This window comes from Dreissena polymorpha, chromosome 4, assembly GCF_020536995.1.
Source record: "Dreissena polymorpha isolate Duluth1 chromosome 4, UMN_Dpol_1.0, whole genome shotgun sequence".
Taxonomy (NCBI): Eukaryota; Metazoa; Mollusca; class Bivalvia; order Myida; family Dreissenidae; genus Dreissena; species Dreissena polymorpha.
Window position 1 is genome coordinate 63,893,133 of NC_068358.1, and position 16,899 is coordinate 63,910,031.

The 16,899-nt window shown below is 36.2% G+C and overlaps 1 protein-coding gene and 1 long non-coding RNA gene across 3 annotated transcripts; both read left to right on the top strand.

Annotated features, from left to right (window-relative positions):
* Positions 1–8: 8 nt before the first annotated feature.
* LOC127876296 (translocator protein-like) lies at positions 9–10,600 on the top strand. 2 transcript variants are annotated; one of them, XM_052421425.1, is made up of 5 exons: positions 24–156; positions 1,591–1,615; positions 3,101–3,223; positions 6,849–7,064; positions 8,177–10,600. In XM_052421425.1, exons 3-5 carry the CDS (start codon positions 3,101–3,103, stop codon positions 8,345–8,347), a joined length of 510 nt encoding a protein of 169 aa, XP_052277385.1. In that variant the 5' UTR covers positions 24–156; positions 1,591–1,615; the 3' UTR covers positions 8,348–10,600. The 2 variants fall into 2 exon arrangements, with proteins under 2 accessions (XP_052277384.1, XP_052277385.1); XM_052421424.1 differs by lacking the exon at positions 1,591–1,615 and having other exon boundaries at positions 9–156.
* A 541-nt stretch (positions 10,601–11,141) lies between these two features.
* Positions 11,142–12,035, top strand: LOC127876323 (uncharacterized). Its single transcript, XR_008047797.1, has 3 exons — positions 11,142–11,330; positions 11,487–11,564; positions 11,877–12,035. It is a non-coding gene; the product is annotated as an uncharacterized LOC127876323 (long non-coding RNA).
* Positions 12,036–16,899: the final 4,864 nt, after the last annotated feature.

Consider the following 16,899-nt stretch of genomic DNA (forward strand, 5'->3'; position numbering starts at 1 on the left):
AACTAAGGGAAGTAACCGGATTTGCAACTTTCACATGTATAAGGCGAATTTTCAAGGTTACGATATATATCCAGCTGTCAATCCGAAGAAAAGGTCGAAATTGTTTTAACACGTGGCCCTGTCAATTTATTGGAACAGTCAATTGCAATAAAAAAGGTATGACTTTTTTATTTAAAATACTACATGTGACACATTTTGTTTAAATTAAATCCTCAAATACTAAAAAGATTTTCGGACAATTTGTCCGAAATATTATTCGTTATTAAATAATAACATTCATTGGGTCATTGGCGACCTGAAATGGCTTGAAGTCACCCGGGGGTGACTAGAAGCCGATTCATGTCACCCTGGGGTGACTTCAAGCCGATTCGGTTCACCCGGTCGGCTTGAAGTCACCCCATGGTGACATGAAAATGATGAATCGGCTTGAAGTCACCCTAGTCAATATAAATTGCCGCCTTAGAGTCTTTTGATGATTTTTGCTTTGGCAGACTCCTCAGATTTATTCTGAACGCGAATTATTTCAGCTAGAAGTTTCCCTAGGGTGACTTCAAGCCATTTCAGGTCGACAAGGACCAAATGAGCGCTAGTAATGCTTAATGGGGCAAATTGGGTCATTGTCGACCTGAAATGGCCCACAAGTCACCCGGGGGTGACTATAAGCCGATTCTTGTCACTTTAGGGTGACTTCAAGCCGACGCTAGTCACCCCTGGGTGACATGAAGCCGATTGTAGTCACCCGAATGTGACATGAAGCCGATTCTTGTCACCGGGGGGTGACTTCAAGCCGATTCTAGTCACCCTTGAAATCAGCATTAAGTCACCCTAGGCAACAATTTTACTTTTTTAACAAAAAAAAATACATGATTTGGTTGTTCATATGCGAGGGAATTTGTGTAAAAATATTACAAAAACGAAAGTAGACCTAAATTAATGTCTAAAAAAACTAAATTAATTAATTGCGGGAGTCAGATGTGGATGCGGTGCCGTTTGATAAAACAATACACAGGTGACTAGAAGCCGATTCTAGTCACCCGGGGGTGACTAGAACCTGATCGATGCATGTCACCCCAGGATGACATGAATTGGCTTCTAGTCAACCTCTGGCCATTTCAGGTGGACAATGACCCAATGAGCACTAGTAATGGGTCTCATTCCATTGTTATTATTAGTGGTATATTAGAATGCAACAGTTAAGTAAATAAATAAATTACACATTAAAATTTATACTATATATTTGTGTACTGGTGAGATGTCAATAATTGAAAAAAAACTACTGAAATTAAAACAAATGTGTGCGTACATTATGAATCATGTTGTGGACAGTAATTGAAAAATATCCAATCAAAACTTTCCTCATATGATCAAAGGACAATAGTTTGCATTGTATTGCAATATATACTATTTATAGATCTTTTCCAGTTTTATTAAATGGGTTTAACAATTTCTGTTTTCAAAAAATGCCATATTTAAAAAAATATACCAACATATCTGTATATTGATTAATTTAGTTCTTACATTTCAAAATTAGTGATTTAGTCAGCTTAAATCATGAAACTATCACGACTCTGGTATACCTCTTTCTTTCAGCACAGGGAATAAGTTCAATGAACAGGTATAGTCAGTTCTATTAAATCTGATAGCTGAAGTTTCTTTATTTATATGTCTGTCATATTTGCAAAACCACAAATAATTAATTGTTTCTTAAATATGGAGTTTGTCTGATCTCTTTTTGAAAGAGGCATTTCTTGCAGGGCTCAGCCGTGAGAGAGACATGGGAGATAACTGCTCCCTGGACATATTAACTTTACCCTCTAATTGGATAACAGAGAAGTGACTTCTTTTAATGCCCCCATTAGGGTGGCACATAGCATTTGAACTGTCCGTCCATCCGAAAACTTTAACATCGGCCATAACTTTTGCAATATTAAAGATAGCAACTTGATATTTGGCATGCCTGTGTATCTCATGGAGCTGCACATTTTGAGTGGTGAAATGTCAAGGTCAAGGTCATCCTTCAAGGTCAAAGGTCTAAAAAAACAAATCCAAGGGAAGTAACAAGCTTTAAAGGGAGATAATTTCTATTTATCATTTGGCAGGTACAGATCATTATCACAAGGGAAGTAATAAAAATATTAATTACCTTGTGAAAATGATCTGTACCTGCCAAATGATATAATCCAAAGGGATATAGTAAAAAAATAAATAAATCAAAGCAGCGCAGTAGGGGGCATTGTGTTTCTGACAAACACATCTCTTGTAAAAAATCATTTTATGAAAAAGAAAAAAAAACAAAAAAAACACATCTCTTGTTTTGAGATTTACTTTGAGCCAGACATTGACCAATAATTTATTAATTAAATTCCGTTTAATATAATAATGACACAAAATTAACACTAATTTAAGTGTGTTGGTTTATATTTGTCAATATTTTCCCACAAACTGACAAATGTGAGTTGTTTCTGATTAATCAGAATGATGGTGGGCATGGTGTAATGAGGAGAATAAAATAAGTAAAGAGTTACATTTTATTTAAGACCTTTTTACTAGGTTCAAGGTTTAAAGGTTTCATTTCAAGCTCTTAGATACTGCAGGGCTTTTTTTCCTTCTTTGGGACCCGCCGAAAATCGGATTTTTTTCCATATTGCATAATTAAATTATCTGTTGCCTTGAATTTGTTTTAAAAACAGCAAACTATGTTGAATTGATTATTTAAGACTTTCCTTATTTTCCCCAAAATCTGGCGTTTCACGTGATTTTTTCTACCAAATCCTGCATTTCACGCAATTTTTTTTCCCCTCAAAAAAGGCCAGGCCCTTTCCCCAAAATCAGATAAAAAACCCTGTTCGATGAGCAGCAAACAGCATCAAACCTGAACAAACTGCGAGTTACTCGAGTTAGTCGCAGGCTGTTCTGGTTTAATGCTGTTTGCACATAGCCATTTACACTTTGCCTCTGAGTGGGAAAGGGTTAGGTTGCCTCACTTCTGCCTAATTATAGCTGAGGAAGAAGTCACTTCTCCATTAAATTTGAACGCACCGCTAGGCTTAGCCCTGTCTTGTAAGCTCACACTAAAATAGAAACTTTATTGATCTCTCAGATGGCAAACTATTTGAAGCCGGTTGCTGCAGTTTTGGTGCCAAATATTGGTGGGTTCTTGTCTGGGTATTTCACCAGGAGTGAAGTCAGGCCTACAACAACTGGCCAGCTTACTTGGTATCAGGTAAAGCAATTGATTTGTTAATCAGTGAAAGCAAATGATTTTTAAAAAATAATATCTTTATCCCCATATTTTAATGCTAAGGCCCCTTTCTCTTAGCCTGTAGCATTTTTTTTATCTCTGGTAGGGTGGCATATAGCAGTCTATCCCTATATCTATCCCTACAACTGTTTTTGTTTTTCCAGAGGTTTTATACAAAAAGCTTTAAGATATTTAGCGGATTTTTGGTATGTGAGTCTACCTTCATGATTTACAGATAAAGTGTGAGTTTCGTTCTGGTCCACTGATTTTTTTGCAAAGTTATGAACCTTGGACTTAGAAAAAATTCTTTATAATTTCTAACAGTTTTCCGAGGTTTTTACAAAACGCTTTTAGATACCGGTATTTAGCTGATTTTGGTGTGTTAATACATGACTTACGATGAAATGTGAGTTTTGACTTTCAAATAACACTTGCAGAGATTTTTTCCAAAACACTTCAAGATACTGTCCAAGGCCATAACTTTTTCAAATATCAATAGACCTTAATTTTGTCATGAAGGCTGCTGTGTGGCTTCTATGTGCAATAGGGGGCATTGTGTTTCACAAACGCAGGTCTTGTTTTACATGAAATGTAGTAATTGCTTGCTGTACTTAAAGTAGACTTTACTGTACATGGTTTATAATGACAGACCCACATCTTAACACTGTAAAAGACACTTTTATGTATATTTATAGGACTTTCTGTGTATATGTATCCGAATAATTCATATACATGAACAGTTGTCAAAATCTGTATGAAGTACATGTATTATTATACCCCGCCATCGGCAGAGGGATATTGTTTTGGCGTTATCCGTCCATCCTTTTTTCCATCCTTCTGTCCGTCCGTCTTTCCGTCTGTCCGGCCGGCACTTTTGTGTCCGGAGCCATATCTTGCAAGTGCTTTGGCGGATTTCATTGAAATTTGGTATGAGTATATATATGGATAAGAGGATGATGCACCCCAAATTGCATTGTACGCCATTGGTGAATAACGGAGTTTTAGCCCTTTGTATCTTCTAAAAATGCTTTTTGTGTGTGTCCGGAGCCATATCTTGGAAGTGCTTTGGCGGATTTCATTGAAACTTAGTATGAGTATATATATGCATAAGAGGATGATGCATGCCAAATGGCATTGTACAACATCTGTTAATAACGTATTTATGGCCCTTTGTATTTTGAAAAAATGCTTTTTTGAGTGTCAAATATACCGTTACACTTTTGTGTCCAGAAGCAAATTTGCGGGAGGATATCAATTCCAAGAATTTGCTTGTTTTTTCTAGTGTTAATTGATAAATAAAGTATGCATTACCGGTATATATAATATATATTTGCAAGGCTTCAAAGCTAATGGGGCTCTTCTTTGTTAGTAATTTTGGAATGAGTGAAAAATTAACATGCTATCAGCAATTATTTTTTTCTAAATTGGAAAAAGTACTGGTACCATACCAATTGGCAAAAAAACACTTTGAAATTGGGAAAATTTGCGTCGTGAAATCTTCAGATTTTGAGTTATGGGTCTTTTAAATTTCTTGGTGAAATGTGCACAAATCAATTCAGATTTTCATTTACATGCGTTTTGGCTTGAAATGTTCAGTTTCAGTGCTCATTTTGGGAATTTTTCAGATGGCAAATCGGAATTTTTATGATCCCCACCACTATAGTGGGGGACATATTGTTTTTGCCCTGTCCGTTGGTTTGTTTGCCCCAACTTTAACATTTTGCCTTAACTTTTACAATATTGAATATAGCAACTTCATATTTGGGATGCATATGTATCTCATGGAGCTGCACATTTTGAGTGGTGAAAGATCAAGGTCATCCTTCAAGGTCAAAGGTCAAAAAAACAAATCCAAGGGAAGTAATAAGCTTTAAAGTGAGATATTAACTGAACCTGCCAAATGATAAAGAAAATAAAAATAAATCAAAGCGGTGCAGTAGGGGACATAGTGTTTCTGACAAACACATTTCTTGTTTTAGTTTTTTCTTAATTGAAAAAGTACCTTTTACTTGTGTACTTTTTATGCCCCTCTGCCAAGAAGAAGGGGTATATTGTTTTGCTGGCTGTCTGTCCGTAGACCACTGAATGTCTGTAGACCAGTCGTTTCCGATCAATAACTCGTCAACAGATCAAGGTCACTATCACACTTAGTGTGAAAATGCAATGTCCGTAGACCAGTCTGAATGTCCCTAGACCAGTTCCTTTCTGATCAATAACTCATCAACAAATTGACCGATTGGCTTGATCCTTCACATGTGCATTGGCCTTTGTCAGTAGATGACCCCTATTGAAATTGGGGTCACTAGGTCAAAGATCACTATCACACTAAGTATGAGAATTGTTTCCGATCAATAACTCGTCAACCAATTGACCGATTGGCTTGATACGTCACATGTGCATTGGCCTATGACAGTAGATGACCCCTATTGTAATTGGGGTCACTAGGTCAAAGGTCATGGTCACTATTACACTAAGTGTAAAAATCTTTTCTGATCGATAACTCATCAACGCATTGACCGATTGGCTTGATACTTCACATGTGCATTGGCCTTGGACAGAAGATGACCCCTATTGAAATTGGAGTCTCGATATTAAAGGTCAAGGTCACTATCACACTATGTGTGTAAATCGTTTCCGATCAATAGCTGTCAACGAATTGACCAATTGGCTTGATACTTCACATGTGCATTGGCCTTGGACAGTAGATGATCCATATTGAAATTGGGGTCACAAGGTCAAAGGTCAAGGTAATTCTTACACTAAGTGTGGAAATCATTTCCGATCTGTAACTTGTCAACCAATTGACGATTGGCTTGATACTTCACATGTGTATTGGCCTTGGACAGTAGATGACACCTATTGAAATTGGGGTCACTAGGTCAAGGTCACTGTTACACATTAAGAGTACAATCCTTTCCGATCAATAACCCGTCAACTGATTCACTGATTGGCTTGATACTTTCCATGTGCATTGTCCTTGGACAGTAGATGACCCCTATTGAAATTGGGGTTACTAGGTCAAAGGTCAAGGTCACTGTTACACACTTAGTGTTAAATAATTTCCCATCAATAACTTGTCAACTGATTCACCGATTGGCTTGATACTTCCCATGTGCATTGGCCTTGGATAGTAGATGACCCCTATAGAAATTGGGGTCACTAGGTCAAAGGTCAAGGTCACTGTTACACACAAAGAGTGAAATTGTTTTCCATCAATAACTCCTCAACTGATTCACCAATTGGCTTGATACTTCACATGTGCATTGGCCTTGGACAGTAGATGACCCCTATTAAAATTAAAATGGGGTCACTAGGTCAAAGGTCAAGGTCACTGTCACAATAAGTGTGACAATTTTTTCCGATTGAATAATCATTAACGAATTGACCAATTGGCTTGATACTTCACATGTGCATTGGCCTTGGACAGTAAATGACCCCTATATATAGATTCAAATTGGGGTCACTAATTCAAAGCCCTGTGTGTAAATTGAATCTTCACTGACAAAAAACATTCAATCATGGAAATTTGTTGATGGGTAAATCTTTTATGATTTGTATGCATTAGAAAGCTCAATCTGTTGATAAATTAATCTACTATTATTTTCAGGCATTGAAAAAGCCCTCTTTCCAGCCACCCAACTGGATATTTGCCCCCGTCTGGACAACCCTCTATTCTACAATGGGCTATGCCTCCTACATGATCTTTAGGGATGGGGGTGGGTTTGGGGGTAAGGCAGCCCTGCCCCTTGCAGTGTACGGTGCTCACCTGGCCCTAAACTTTGCCTGGTCGCCATTGTTCTTCAAGGCGCACAACCTGGGATTGGTGTGTAATATCTTATATAATGTAAACATTTCTTTTGCAGTTTTCTTTGCTTTCACTTTTCAGTACATAATTTAACAATTATTTCCCTGCAAGTCTTCCACCTATATTACATTATGCAAATTCATCATTTTAATTTGTTTTTAGCATTTTATATAAAACTGATCACAGGTGGTTAGCGTGTGGCTATGATATTAATTAGTGAAAACATCAATTTGAATGATAAATAATCATATTATAAAAAAATCAACTTTTCTGGAAAGAAAAAATTCACTATCAAATAGTTATATATATATATATATATATTTGAAAGTGAAATTATTTTTTTCAGAAAAGTTCATTTTTCATTCTAATAAGATTATTTATCATTCAAAATGATGTTTTCTCCAATTAAAGGGGCCTTTTCACAGATTTTGGCATGTTTTGAAGTTTGTCATTAAATGCTTTATATTGATAAATGTAAACATTAAATTTTAAAAGCTCCAGTAAAAAATCAAATATAAAATTTAAAAAAGGAAACAAAAGGAGCCCGCAGCAGGGCTCGAACCAGTGACCCCCGGAATCATGAAGTAAAAAAGCATTAGCCAACTGAGCTATCCTGCCAAGCATACATAAGATGCGTATTTTATGCAGCGCTTTATAATTTTTAGGTTTTTAAATCGTCAAAAGATGCATATAATGGCTATATTAGACCATGGCAAATGTTCAGTAATACTGTTTCCTCACAAATATCATAACTAAACCGCAAATTTGCGAATCTGAAACAATTTTTTTCAATTTTGTCAATTTACCAAACCGTGAAAAGATCCCTTTAATATCATAGCCACGCACTAACCACCTGTGATGCTGATAAGTGGTTAAATAGTTATAAGGTCACAATGATTTAATGAATACAGTGTTTGACGTAGTCAAAGCTTAAATATCCACATAGAGAAGGTGGTGTTCTCAACATCTTTCCAAAAAAACACAACAAATACTGCATTGGTTCTTTTAAAGAGCGAATAAAAGAGAATCTGTATAAGCCTTAGGGTAGTGGTGCTATTTAGCTTAAATAAAAATATAATCATATAGGTTTTAAACTTTCAACCAATAAATTTAAAACTTGACTTTTTCAGGCATTTGCTGGGATCGTAGCACTGTGGGGCTCAGTTGTTGCCACTATTGTCTTGTTCCATGGTGTAAATGTCAACGCCGCCTACATAATGCTGCCCTACTTGGGATGGGTCAGCTTTGCATCCTTCCTCAACTTCACATTGTGGAGAATGAACAAGGACCGAACGGACTAGAGTGTGCCTTTAAATGTATTGCTTCTATCTGTAGATTGCCCGAAAAAAACTGTAGAGTGTACCTTTAGAGATATTCCTCCTATAAACAGTTAATAAGCGTTCTGCAAGTCTTGTTCAAGCAACAATTAACAAGAAAAACACTAATTGTGTTACAAATGTGAACAATGTGAAACCAAAGCTTAGACAACTCGTTACTTTCTTTCTCAACTATGTCAGTATATAAATATTTGTCTCATAATTGACATAAGCATTTTGGAAAAGCCAACATTGAATAAACATCTTTGAGACTTGGAAGTACTTTATATATATTTAGGATTTTCGTGTATTTAATTGTTCATAGGGGTGCAAAAACATTTATTCCATTGGTTTAGAACAATAATTTTAAGGATAAAAGCTCTTTACATCAAAGGTAATATTTAGTTATTTTCTCCATGGCATATTGCTTTAGCAGTGATTTCTTGCAATTCAAATTGTGTTGAATTAGCTTGAGCCATGTATCATACTAAATTTTATCAAAATAAATTTTGTTTTATGTTGTAACTTTTGCTGAATGTGTAGGTCTGAGAATTGTGTTTTTTTGTCAAGACCACTCATTGATTCCACAAAGAAGTTTTGTAAGACTTTCAGATTTTGTCTATTTGAAATATTAATCTAGTCAATCTTTGTAAAAGATTTATTCTTATTATGAATGTAAAAAATTGACTTATGGCAAGTTTAAACCATGTTTCTTTTTTTTTTAATCATGGTAAGCATGATCTACTTGATAGAATCACACCTATTGATTTATTATGTACATAATCAAAAGCAGAAGCATATGCTTAGTAAGTAAGTAGTTATTATTTTTTTTATTCATAATGCTCTTATTTGTTGGTATCCTTAAAAAATATGTATTATCATGTTTTAACAGATGTTACCTTGCTGGTGCAACTATGAAAAGGATTAAGACCCAAATCCTATGAAGTTGTTATGTAAATTGTTTTGAATTGATAATATTCAATGTTAATGTAACAATGACATAGTGAACATACCTTTATTGAGTAATTGTATCTGGCTTCATTTTTTGTAACAAGTTGTGATTTTATTACAAAGCGTTCCATTTTTGCTGCTGTTTTCTATTGATATTATTTATTTGTTTTTATTTGTTATAAGTATATTTGGGAAGCGATGTTTGTGTTCAATAATTGTATGAATAATTTATCAGTATATGAACCGACTCATGAGGTGGAGTACAACCCAATTCACAGTGAATTTGATAAAATGAACAAGTTTCATATGAAAATTTCATACTCAAATATGACGCAATGTTTACTTTCATAAGTAGAAGAAGGTTAATAAATTTATAGGTTTTTGTGCATTCAGTCATATAAGGTTTTAATATTATGTTGGGTAAATTCAGGGGATACCTTATACTCTCGGATTGTTGAGATATGGATAGTATCTATTTATATTGAAGAGTTAAAATACTATATTGCTTTTAATCGGCACTACAATTTTCTAAGCATAACATTGTTGAATTGGTGTAGGTCTGTGCAAAATAATCTGACCCTGTTTATGCGGTTTTTCATTATGTGTTGCTTTGTTAATGTGCAATAGATGGATATTATTGTAAGAAGGTGCAGGCTTATTGTAACAATTAAAATGAGACTCTAAGAATATGTTGAGCTATGATCAGTATTCAAGATAATAGGATTTTTGGGCATTGTTACTTAATATCGTTATACATAGCTGTTAAATGATGCTGCTTGTTGCTTTAATATGTAAGAAACATACTATTTGTAGGTTTTAGTGTAAGGCATCAATTAATTTAACTAGTGGCTTTTCAGTACATGTTTTTATTCTCTAATCATTCCTTTTATAGCATATTAAAACAATTGCTCTAAATATTTTTTCAATTACATACCACTTGCATTGCCCTCTCCTATTAAGGAAAAATGTATTCCGTAAAATCATATGTTATTTTATTTTGAGGGAGATAAAAATCTACTTTATCCAATCGACAAAAATGTGCAAACTTTATCAGATTATATTTACGGCTTTATTAAATATTTAGTAAAGGTTTCTTGTTGCAACTTATATTATTAGCAGAAAAACTACTACACACTTAAAGGTCATTATAAAATAATATGTTATAAAAAAGAGTAGAATATGCTTGTCATTATACATGTGTATTACACTTGGTTGTGAAATTGGCTTTTACATGCTTCAATAATGCACAAGATGTAGTAAATATATCACAATAAATATTGAAATCAATCACAATTGTTTAATACCTTTGTTCAAGACAAATAATACGTGAATTTGGAATAATCTACATTATGGTGGGACTGCCTAAACATAACAAATCATAGGATGAAAGAGAATCTGAATGTTCAATGTGTTAATTTTGTTTTTGATGCATTTGGATGATAATTATTTCATCCAGTGTAAGTGTCCTAAAAGCTGTCTGCTGGGAAGAACTTGAAGAACTTTTAATATTTATTAGAGCACTTGTTTTATGACCCCACTTAGAGCGTCGGATTTGACGTTCATATTAAACCCTTACATCAATATAAAACGGTAAGAAAAGGCAATGCACCTTAACCACGTGTTAATGTTCTTATAGATCCATTCTCTAAATAATTTTGACATTAAATGAAAAGTTGTCAGTTACTGATTTAAGAGCATTTAAAGTATGTTTTGGTTAAACAGGTTATCCAGGGATTGTGAGAGTAATTAACAACCCTCCGACACAGCAAAAAATGATATGTATCCCAGGCGTACATTTGAACTTTCAAATCTGGCCACACAAGTTTTTCTACACTTTATCAACCTATTCGACGAAATTTGACTGTTTTTTTGGACTCTTCATAGCTTAATACGCTGGAACTGCTGTGATGAGTTAGCCGCTGCAAAGTTATCAACAATAATCTTCATCGCATGATTGTGAAGCTCACTGGGAGATACTCTGGAAACCATGTCTAGATCGCCTACTGTTACACCGTAGGTTACCTTTATGTCTAGATCGCCTACTGTTACACTGTAGGTTACCTTTATGTCTTGATTGCCTACTGTTACACCGTAGGTTACCTTTATGTCTAGATCGCCTACTGTTACACCGTAGGTTACCTTTATGTCTAGATCGCCTACTGTTACGCCGTAGGTTACCTTTATGTCTAGATCGCCTACTGTTACACCGTAGGTTACCTTTATGTCTAGATCGCCTACTGTTACACCGTAGGTTACCTTTATGTCTTGATTGCCTACTGTTACACCGTAGGTTACCTTTATGTCTAGATCGCCTACTGTTACACCGTAGGTTACCTTTATGTCTAGATCGCCTACTGTTACGCCGTAGGTTACCTTTATGTCTAGATCGCCTACTGTTACACCGTAGGTTACCTTTATGTCTAGATCGCCTACTGTTACATCGTAGGTTACCTTTATGTCTAGATCGCCTACTGTTACACCGTAGGTTACCTTTATGTCTAGATCGCCTACTATTACACCGTAGGTTACCTTTATATCTAGATCGCCTACTGTTACACCGTAGGTTACCTTTATGTCTAGATCGCCTACTGTTACACCGTAGGTTACCTTTATGTCTAGATCGCCTACTGTTACACCGTAGGTTACCTTTATGTCTAGATCGCCTACTGTTACTCCGTAGGTTACCTTTATGTCTAGATCGCCTACTGTTACACTGTAGGTTACCTTTATGTCTAGATTGCCTACTTTATGCCTCGGTCACACTGTCACGAATCAGAGCTACGAACGAGCTACGAATACTTTTCGGCACAGTTCGTAGCTGTCCTTACTGGACCGTGGCTCTCCGTACTTGATCCGTGATCAGTCGTAGTTGTTTTTGGATGTCCGTAGCGACTCTTGACGAATTTTGAACATGTTCAAAAAATTGCTACGAATTTATCGACCGTAGCGTATGCGTAGCAGTCCGTACTAAACCGTACTGATTCGTACTAGTTCGTAACCACACCGTAGTAGTCCGTACCTTTTCGTAGGCCCAAAGATTTTCAAGGACTTCTACGGATTGATACGAAGAACTACGGAGCGATACGGTTACGCTACGTATTAGGTACGATGATTCCACGGATATACTACGGAAAGCCACGGTTCTAGTACGTTGTACGACGGATAAGCAGAAATTTGCACGATCTTGTATGATGTACTACATTTCAGCACGAAACAGAACGGGCATGTACGGTCCACTACAATAAATTGCTACTGAAATACATCATTGAAATTAAAGAGCAACCGTACTTGCATTTGTTGAGTTCACAATCATGAACCGCCAGCAAATTGCGTTTGCGATAAATTTGTTACACTTGGATATTAATCTGGCACAAAATACAGAGGCCGAAGTCGAGCTGCTTGACGATATGCACAGAGGTAATAATTATTCAATATCGTATAACTAGTATAGCTTTGTGCTTAAGGTTACGTATTTTGAAAATATTAGAATTTGAACTTACTAGTAATACTTTTTTGTATTTGCAGGTAAGCGTCTGCCTCATATGCCTTTTGAATCTTGCTCTTACTTTTACGTGATTTAATAATTGTTAAATTAATAGCCAACATAAAAAAATTAATCATACTTTCCTAATCATAATCTGTATCTGTACATCAATAATTACATACTTTATCAGGTCAGAGAAGAAAAATGAAGTGGTGGATAAGAGACTGGCTTATAAGGCTACCCGCTCTCGGCCAACACGAGACTTTAATGGCCGAACTGATGGCCGAAGATCCGGCGGCTTTTAGAAACTTCACCAGAATCGGGCCTGGTATGTTCCATGAGCTATTACAGGTCGTTGGTCCCAGGATCACGAAGAACCACACCTAATTAAGACAGTTTATCAATCCAGATTTTTAGTTGGCAATTTCCTTAAGGTTCTTGGCAACAGGGGACAGTTACCGTACATTGATGTATGGGTTTCGTGTTGCACACAATTCGATATGTAGTATTGTACGGGACGTTTGTGAGACCATAGTTTCAGCATATGCTGGGGATGTAATCATGACTCCTACTGAGCCTGTGGAGTGGAAGGCCATAGCCGATCAGTTCGCGGCTAAATGGCAATTTCCACACGCCATTGGAGCTCTAGATGGAAAGCATGTAGTCATACGATGTCCCAAGAACGGTGGTTCATTATACTATAACTATAAAGGTTACCATTATGTTGTGCTGATGGCCCTGGTGGACGCCAATTACCAATTCATATGGGTAAATATTGGATCGCGAGGAGGATGTTCCGACGCACAGATCTGGAATCAAAGCGACTTCAAGTAGGCTATCGAAAGGAGGTCGATTGGCATGCCTGAAGCAACACCTCTTCCAGGTGACGACAGACCAATAGGATACATCATCGCAGATGATGCATTTGCCATGAGGACATGGCACATGAAGCCATTCTCACGAGGAGGACGAGCAATTTTTAACTATCGCCTGTCTAGAGACAGGGGAGTTGTGGAGAATGCTTTTGGTATTCTTGCTCAGCGATTCTGATGCTGCGGCTTGGATGTTCTCTTTTTGGGAGGCATTCTGTGTACGACAAAAATTCAAGAAGCTGTGGGCGCAATGTTCAATCGTACTTCGTTCCTACCTGTCCGTACCAGTCCGTCGCAATTCCCACTGCTTCGTAGCGGACCGTTCTAGTTCGTACTTACCCGTACTAGACCGGAGCGGATCCGAAGTTAGATCGTATCGATTCGTGTAGCATCGTACATAATCGTACCAGACCGTAGCGGATTCGTAGTTTGATCGTACCGATTCGCGGCGCTCCGTACTAAATCGCGTCGATTAGTAGCAGTCCGTAACTTTCTCTGTTCGTTTTCCAATATTTTGATGGTAGATTCGTCGAAATCCGTCCTCAAATCGTTGTGCTCCGTACTGAAATCGTAGCGGCCTTCAAATTATGTCAATTTCGTAGTCATTCGTAGCCGATTAAACCGTAGCTCATTCGTAGCTCTGATTCGTGACAGTGTGACCGAGGCATTAACACCGTAGGTTACCTTTATGTTTTTACTGGTCGTACAATGAACATAAATTACATCGAACACAATGTAATCTGCTGAGTTTTCTTTATCTTATATACCGCGAAACAAAGTTAAATTAATGTGATTTCTTCCTTCACAAGAAAATGTATATAAAAATATAAGTTTTATTTTTCGAGTTACACATGCACATGTAAAACACAATATTTGGAAAAAAATGGGAACGATTTTCTTGACTATGATTTGCTTGGATTAAATAAAAGATAACACCATGTTTAGTCCGTGTAGCATTATAGCTTATGCGTGGTGTACAGTCGGAAATTCTCTGTAAAACGATTTTCATGAAATGCAACATTTGAGTGAACGAAACGCCACGTTCGTATATCATATAGTTTCATAAAGCCATAACGCATTTGAAAACCACTAAACGTTCTTTGTTGTAAAAACTAAAAGATGTCATGACATCCAAGTATCTATGCAAACAATTATAACTTTCAACACATATTCAATTAAAACTAGTTGATCGTGAAAAATTACTGTTATTGAAACAGGTAAGGCATGTGTTTGGTTAATTACAATATCTATTTTAATATGGCGCCGACCTCCATGTATTCTACAGTAATTTGAAACGTTCTTAAATGCGTTTCATGTAAATTATATTCTGTATTCGTGTATTATTATTATTATCATTATGATTCGATTATATTGTATTGTCTTTTCACAAAATGCGTATTGTCCTTTCACAAAATGCGTATCTTTTTAAGTTAAATTATATCTTATATAACATCTGTTTACATGCTTTGGCCATGGACTCGTCTGACATGCTATAGACAGTTTATTGACGGGAAAAAGACGACGGAAGAAGTCACCTATTCCAAAATGTCACCGAGTACTTCATGCAAGGTGAACTAAACTATGAAGCTTCACTGCCATGTTTGCGATAGGTTCTACAGCAACAAATACGGAATTGCCATTAACAAAGCATTATTAGAGACGTGTCAGAAGAGTAAATCTACTTTATAAGACATAATCGTATTTCAATTGCATGCGTTTGACATATAAACGAGAAGTTATCTTTCTTCATAATACACATTTCAGTGACATGTTTTATTAACATTTGTATATATAAGCGTAAAATAATTTGATATATCATGTTCTTATCCAAAATCAAGAACATCTACAAAAAAAATTCACCACGTGTATGGTCTTTAGTTGCAATAATTCAACTCTCAGCTTTATAACCCAATGGGTTGCTGAGAGTTGCAATGCGTTCTCTCTTGTCAATGGGTGCAAAATGTTATCAGCAATGCATTGTTAAGGAACACTGAAACTGCAAGAACTTATTAAAGTTTAACTGTATAAACCACAAACTCATCCAAATGGTACAATTGAAGCAAGAAATAATTGCTTTTTATTGTCTTAGTTTTTCTTTCGTACGCTGTATCCGCCATATTGAAAAAATGACCAAATATTGGTTCGGTCGTAGTACACTAATATTTTGCACGTCGGGATATGTGATGGAGCCTATTAAAGTCGATAACGATGTGGTATTCGATACAGAATACACTGTTTCAAATTTAAACATAAAAATGTCAGCGAGAAAAGTGGGTTGAAACATCGTCGTGTTTTTATAGAGTGCATGCAAAGGATAACACCCGTAGGTTGCTATTGAGGTAAATTTAAAATGTTTATGAAGTTGATTCATTATTTTCCTCATTTTGTCTCGAACGACGTCTGTTTATTGAAGCGCACGGATTCCGTGCGCTGAACTGCACCCATGTTTATGAAGGGGTGCATATGGACTCCCAGAGCCGCCATAGCAAAAATTATCAAAGGCTCTGGGAGTCCGTTTATATGGACTAGTATATGGTCTCCGGCCGATGAGGCGTTCCAGCAAGTATGTCTCACATTGTCTTCAACTGCTCATATACAAGATGTTGAGATTTTAGTTATATCTTTAAATGCTAAAATTGAAATAATACGATACAACTAATAGTTAATTAATTAGGCAAAAATTAAATTCGTGAAATGGGTTTAAATGTCTGATAATTAAAAAAAACACATACAAAACACATTTTGTTGCCCTCTTCCAACTCCTACATACTAACCTTCCATGTCGATGAAAGTAAGCAAAGAAAACTAAAATAACATGTAATAAATTGTTTATAACAGTAAGGTATTATAACTAAGGGAAGTAACCGGTTTTGCAACGTGTACATAAGGTAGCACTATACAGTTTTGAGCCTTAGTGTCGAATTGGCAGGGTAGAAATTTCTAATAAATAGGGATACAATAAAACTGAGCAGCAATAATAGTGTTTTACAAGTTTAAAGTATCAGATTTGAGTGGTGGTGGTTTGAAATGCATGCTTAGTGAATTCGAAAATGTGTCCAGTGCCTAGCCAGTGTGTCTGCTGGGCAGTCAAGGTCATGAAATACGTACATGCTGGTTTCTAGCTCCGAAGGCTAATTTTGCATGAATTTCAAAGGTGCCTCCACTCAACTGAATTTCTGCAAAAAACCGCGTGGATGACCCTAGGATTCTTCGGTGTCGGTCAAATATCT

Bases quoted from the DNA above. Each gene is read 5' to 3' on its own strand.
- LOC127876296 (XM_052421424.1), top strand. From the start codon at position 3,101: ATGGCAAACTATTTGAAGCCGGTTGCTGCAGTTTTGGTGCCAAATATT. The intron at 3,224-6,848 runs GTAAAGCAATTG...TATTATTTTCAG, and splicing joins GCCAGCTTACTTGGTATCAG to GCATTGAAAAAGCCCTCTTT. The intron at 7,065-8,176 runs GTGTGTAATATC...TGACTTTTTCAG, and splicing joins AGGCGCACAACCTGGGATTG to GCATTTGCTGGGATCGTAGC.